The 6,364-nt window shown below is 60.2% G+C and overlaps 1 protein-coding gene across 1 annotated transcript in view; it reads left to right on the forward strand.

The window, feature by feature from the left end:
* PITPNM2 (phosphatidylinositol transfer protein, membrane associated 2) overlaps positions 1-6,364 on the forward strand; it is a gene marked incomplete at its 3' end in the record, with an annotated part of 79,892 nt that overhangs the window by 59,577 nt on the left and 13,951 nt on the right. The window contains exons 9-13 of the mRNA XM_015567256.1: positions 3-65; positions 1,048-1,143; positions 3,902-4,006; positions 4,219-4,289; positions 4,539-4,631. Coding sequence (XP_015422742.1) covers positions 3-65; positions 1,048-1,143; positions 3,902-4,006; positions 4,219-4,289; positions 4,539-4,631 — 428 coding nt within the window. The remainder of the gene's footprint in view (positions 1-2; positions 66-1,047; positions 1,144-3,901; positions 4,007-4,218; positions 4,290-4,538; positions 4,632-6,364) is intronic.

The raw sequence follows: 6,364 nt of genomic DNA on the forward strand, positions 1-6,364 counted from the left end.
AGGCCGCGGCCTGAAGAAGCAGTGGTCCACGTCCTCCAAGTCATCGCGGTCATCCAAGCGGGGAGGTGAGCCGCCCCAGCCCCGGTGCGGGTCCCTGCCCTCAGCCCCCCGAGGCAGCCCTCAGCCCCCCGAGGCAGCCCTAGGCCACTGCCAGGTAATGCCAGCTCTGGGAAGGGACTCTTGCTTTTGGACCTTGTGGGCCACAGCTGCCCGGAGTTAGAACCAATTGCCTGCTGGTAGGAGAAGGCCAGGGCGCCCCACACCCCTCTAGAGGGTTCCCCCAGACTCACCTCCACAGCCCGGGCAAGACAGGCTGTTTATGTGGGAACCCCCTCCCAGCCTCTCCCGGGACCCAGCGGCTGCAGCTCTGAGGAGCCAGGGGACCAGGAAGAGAGGGGGCCTGGGTGGGCCCCACGCAGCACAATGAGGGGAGCTCTGCGCCTGAGGGACCAGACCCACATTCTGAGCCAGGCCGAGGGGTGAGAAGAAGGCTTCAGACCCGAGAAAGGCCTTTCTCAAGGGACCTGTTGTGGGCATGCTGTGGCGATTTTGAAAAACAAGGCATCTCATATAAAGTCAGGAGACCCCCCTGCAGAGCGGCTCTTCCCACGCCAGGCGTGTCTGTCCTGTGCAGCGGGTCCGTGGAACTGTACACGTGGACACACTTATGTCCTCCCCTCCTGCCACGGCCCTGGCAGCTCTGCCTCCAGAGAATTTAAGGAGCAGCACTGGGGCCGGCCCAGGGCAGAGGCCCAGGGAGGACCCAGGGCGTGACTGTCCGCCCGGCCGTACCCCCATACCCTCCCACTGCCATGTCCTCCCCCAGATGGGGACGTGGCTGCATTGCGGCTGGTGGGCTGGGAGGGGGCGGTTTTCAAAGTCCCAGGAGCTTCCACCAAGAGGAGTCAGGGCCGCCGGCCCCTCCTCTCACCCTTCTTCTCAGAGCCCTCCCGCCCTCGCTCCGGCACCTCACACCCGCCTGCCTCTGTCCCAGCCCCGTCCGCTGGGTGGTCGGTCGGTCGGTCAGTCGGGGGTTTTGCCTTCCAGCCAGCCCCTCCCGCCACAGCATCTCGGAGTGGAGGATGCAGAGTATCGCCCGGGACTCAGACGAGAGCTCGGAGGATGAGTTCTTCGATGCGCACGGTAGGCGGGTTCCTGGGTGGCTCTGGGGGGACACCTCCCACGAGAGATCTGGGGGTCTGGTCTGAGAGAGTTGGGGTGTGTGGGTCCGAGTGGCACTTACCTATGCACAGTCCTGATGAGCAGTATGGGACCGAGGATGAGAGGCTGAGTGAAGTCACCCGCGGTCTCAGGCTCACCCCAACCGGAGGTCAGGATGTGCCCGGCCTGGCAGGGGGGGACCATGCTCTCACACCCCCCAGAAGTGGACCTAGGATCAGAAGGAGGCTTTTTTCCTTGTGCGAATTTGTTTCCATAAGAAGTTTCATAAAAGCCTACCTTCTTATAATTTCCTGATTTTTTTTTTGCAATGATCTTTTTTTTTTTTCATCTGATGTAAAAACTTTAGAAAATGCAGACAAGCAGAAAATACGGGAAGTGCCCATTTTCCCACGAATTCTAAAATAAGCACATGAGCATGCAGCCACCCGAGCCGGGAGAAGCTGACACAAAACCCTCACTCGCTTCAGCCCCCGGCGCCTCCTCCCCAGGAGATACGAGGGGCCTGCGGACAGGTGTGGGAGGCGGGGTTCCAGTTCGCAGGTGACAGGCTCAGGACACAGGCTCAGAGAGGGACAGGGACTTGCCTCCAGACACACAGCAGGGCAGAGGCAGGACCAGAGCCTTGTCCGGCCGCCTCCACAGCTTGACGCGGGCTGAGGAGCCACCTAATTATGGCCTCTTTTTAAAAAAATATTTTTTATTGATTTCAGAGAGAAAGGGAGAGGGAGAGAGAGAGAAACATCAATGATGAGAACCATTGATTGCTGCCTCCTGCACGCCCCCTACTGGGGATCAAGCCTGCAGCCCCAGGATGTGACCTTCTGGTTCATAGGGTGACGCTCAACCACTGAACCACACTGGCCGGGCTAATTATGGTATTTTAGTTAACTGGCCTGGAGGGGAAGAGCTGGGGGGGAGGGGGGTGTCCAGGCAAAAGGCAGGTGCCTGGCTTGGCCTTGGGGGAGGGGCCTGCCTCTGCCCTGGGGTCTCCCCAGGGTGGGGGAGGGTGTTTGCTAGTCTCACCCCTGAGCCTGGCCTGGCTGTGTCCCTGACGTGAGGAGAGAACCCAGCTCCTGTAGAAACTTTAGAAAAAGCCAGAAAAGAGAGGAAGGAGGCAGTCAGGCCGGAAGATGCCAGAGCGGCAGTGCCCGGGGGCAGCCGTCCCCACGTGACCCTCGTGGGGTGGGGGTAGGTCTCGGGCAGGAGCTCTCCGAAAGGCAGAGAGGGGAGTCGGGTGGAATCGCTCACAGCTGCGCTTCTCGCTGAGCTGTATTGTGTGGACGTGGGAAATGGTCAGGAAGGCAGCTGATGGGCCGAGAAACAAAGGGTGGCCCTTCCAGACGGCGCACAGGGTCCAGGCATAAAACGCACCAACTTTGAAAGCCGGATGCTGAGTGCAAGACCAGACTCTAAAGGCCACGGGCTCTATGGCCGTCTGTAGGAACTGTCCAGAGCAGGCGCGTCCAGTCCAGAGAGCAGGGTGGTGTGGCCGGGGCTGGAGGAGGGGGGACGGGGGAATGACTATTAAAGGGGACAGGGTTTCTTTTCGGTGATGAAAGTGTTCTGGAGCCCGGCCGGTGTGGCTCAGCGGTTGAGTGTCAACTACAAACCAGGAGGTCGCTGGTCCGATTCCCGGTCAGAGCACACGCCCTGACTGCAGGCTGGATCCCCAGTGTGGGGCGTGCAGGCGGCCGCAGATCAATGTTTCTGTCTCTTTATCCCTCTCCCGTCCTCTCTCTCTGAAATTAATAAAAACATATTAATATTTAAATAGAAGGTCTCTCCTTAAAAAAAAGAAAGAAGAGAAAATGTTCTGGAACTAGATCGAGGTGATGGTTGCACAGCACTGTGAATGTACTAAATGCTCCTTTTAAAATGGCAACTTTTTAAAAAATATATATTTTATTGATTTTTTACAGAGAGGAAGGGAGAGAGATAGATAGTTAGAAACATCGTTGAGAGAGAAACATCGATCAGCTGCCTCCTGCATACTCCCCACCGGGGATGTGCCCGCAACCCAGGTACATGCCCTTGACCAGAATCGAACCCGGGACCCCTCAGTCCGCAGGCCCACGCTCAGTCCGCAGGCCCATGCTCAATCCACCAAGCCAAACCGGTTTCGGCTAAAATGGCAACTTTTATCATATGTGCATGTTACAATTTTTGTTTTGTGGGGGTTTTTTTGTATTGTTTTTAAATTCTTTATTGTTGAAAGTATTACATATGTCTCCTTTCCCCCCCATTGACCTCTCCCAGTCTGCTCCCACCTACCACAATTTTTTAAAAAGGTCAGGCAGCCCTAGCCGGTTTGGCTCAGTGGATATGAAGGGTCCTGGGTTCGATTCCGGTCAAGGGCACATGCCTGGGTTGCAGGCTCGAGATCCCCAGTGTGGGGCCTGCAGGAGGCAACTGATCAATGATTCTCTCTCATCATTGATGTTTCTATCTCTCTCCTCCCTTCCTCTCTGAAATCAATAAAAATATATTTAAAAAAATAAATCAAAGGTCAGGCAGCAGCCCCATGGGCGTGCGGCCGTGGGTCCGTCTGTTAAGGGAAGGGGAGAGCAGAACCCGGCACGGAGCAGCACGGGCCAGAGAAACATGGGCGACCCGGAGCCACCACTCCCAGGCCCCCCACCTGCGGGAACAGGCCTCCCAGTGCCCCGCCCCCCAGTCCCTGTTCCCCAACAGCATGCTGAGCCCCCTCTCTCCTCCCCAGAGGACCTGTCCGACTCAGAGGAAACCTTCCCCAAGGACATCACCAAGTGGAACTCCAATGACCTCATGGACAAAATCGAAAGCCCCGAGCTGGAGGACACACAGGGTAACTGGCTTCGTGCTGCAGAGCCTGGGAGGGCGGGGGGGTACGTGCAAGGCCCTCCTCTGACCCAGCTCCTGAGCCTGGGGACAAGGTGGGGTGTGGGAAACCCTGGGCCCCGCCTGTTACCCTCACAGCCTCTGTCTGGTGGGCCTGGGGCTGGCCAGTTGCCCCTCTGCTCAGAGGACTCCCTCCTCCCCCCCGCTTCTGTGTTGCAGACGGGCTATACCGTCAGACCACCCCCGAGTTCAGGGTGGCCTCCAGCGTGGAGCAGCTGAACACCATCGAGGTGGGTGCCCAGGTGGCAGAGGGCGGGGGCTGTGCTGCTGGTGGTCCCCAGAGCTGCCAGGGGGAGCGGGCGGGGCTCAAAGGAGTGGAGCAGGATTTGGCTCCCACAGCTTCACTCACGTCCCCACTGGCCTGGGCCCCCGCCCCCTCTGACGCCCCGAGAACTGGCAGGGATGGTAGGCAGCCTCTGAGGAAGGACCTGACCCAGCTCCTCCCCTGGAAAGTAAAATGAGAAACTTGTAAATTCCAGACCAAACATAAGACCACCCTGTGCTCAGCCTGCCTGCATTTCCTGAAGAAAAAAAGATGGAAGGGGAGGAAGCAAAAGCCATCTAGGCAGAAGTGATGTGGCCGGCGGCCGCCACTCCGCAGGGGACGGGCAGCGCTCTCAGTGCCCAATAAAGCTATGTCTGCAGAGTGCCTGTGTCTGCTTTGGGGGTTCTTTGCACGGAGCTCAGGCCCCTCCTGCTCCACCCGTGGGTGGTCAGAGCTGTTGGCACTTGGGGCAGGAGCCCGGCCCAGCGGGGCTGTCACTCGCTGCGGCCACCACCCTGCTCTGGCCTCAAGCTGCCCAAGGTGCAGACGGCCCCTGGGGACGGGGACCCCTGGGGAGTTTGGATGGGTTTGGGGGGGAAGGAACTTCCATGCTACCCTCCCCTGCTTTGGGGGTTTTCTGCTCTGAGGTTTTAAGTCCAATGGGTTTTTCTAGAAAAGTTACCAGGGTGTCGAGTTCCAATTGCTGGTTCATGGCGATCAAGCAGACGGAGCCCCCTCCCCAGCCACGTGGCTCACAGCTCTGACGCCCCGGGAGGGGCAGAAGGGGCCGTGCTCGAGATCGGCCGGGGGTGTGCCTTGCGGCCCAGCACGGCTCTGGGCACCACCACCCGAAGCCAGATCCCCTTGCCGGCAAAAGCCCCCAAACCAGAGCCTCCTCTCCCGGCCTTGCGGAAGGAGGTGGCTTTACGGGGACACTGACGGGTCCCCTGGCTTTTCAGGGCCGGTCGCCCCCATACTGTGGGCTCTGTTCCCATTGGGTTCACGGCTCCCGCAGGGTGTGCCCCACGGAAAGCAGGCTCATGTGGGAGAAGCTGTGCCTTAGACTGACCTTCAGGGGTCCCCGAACAGTCCCAGCAGAGGGGACACAGGCAGGGTTCCCTCCGCTCCCGACTGCCCAGCCCTGCCCAACCCCGTGGCCGAGCGCGGCTGTCCCGTCCTGGCCTGTGGTGTGGGCAGCTGGTGGTCCCACCCTACCCTGAGCCATGAATTCATTCCTGCCCCACCGGCGGGCAGCAGCGGGCAGTCCTTCTATGGGGACAGGTGTCGCCCCCAAACTGCGTCCAGGCCCCATGGCCCACAACTGGCCCATGAATGACCAGTCCCCTCTTGGGGGTGAGGCAGCCCAGCCCTCCTTCCTCACTTACCTGGAGCCCTGTGCTGGCTGGAGGCACCCCCTCTTCCTTCCTGGCAGCCTCCCCGCCCCAGGCCCAGGGCCCAACCCTCCTCCGGGCTACACGGGTCCTGCTGCTGCCCCTCCTCCTGCCATTGGGGCCCAGCTCACGCGCCCCCTCATGGGCTTCCAGGCGGCTCAGCCCCTGGCTTTTTGGGGACAAGCTGCTCTGTTCATTCAGCTCCTCCCCCACCCCCACGCCTCCTGACATGATAGGACACTAAGTGCTCACCAGTGACCCCTCTTGGGCCACCCCCCCCGCCCATCACACTGGGAGCTGGGGCCGGGCAAGGCCTGGGGATGGTGTCCCAGCCTGGGGTGGCAGCAGCTCTGATTCCGGTCCGGACATCTCTGCTCCTGGGCCCTTGGTCTCATTGAAAGTCAAGAAATGGCAGGGTTTGGGGGCTCTGGGGCCAGGGGCGGGGAGGAGCCCCATGTAGATGAAGGGAGAGCTCATAGCTGCTGGCAACCCTTAACCCTGTGACTTGGAGCAGCTGTCGCCCTGCCTGCGGGGCCTGGACACGATGCACCGAGGGCAGCAACACCGGCTGAAGACCTAGAGTCGGGGTTCTTAGAGGGAGCAAGGGGGGGCGTCAGGGGCCTCGGCAAGGAGCTCAGTTCCCGGGGGA

Source organism: Myotis davidii, unplaced genomic scaffold (assembly GCF_000327345.1).
Source record: "Myotis davidii unplaced genomic scaffold, ASM32734v1 scaffold223, whole genome shotgun sequence".
Taxonomy (NCBI): Eukaryota; Metazoa; Chordata; class Mammalia; order Chiroptera; family Vespertilionidae; genus Myotis; species Myotis davidii.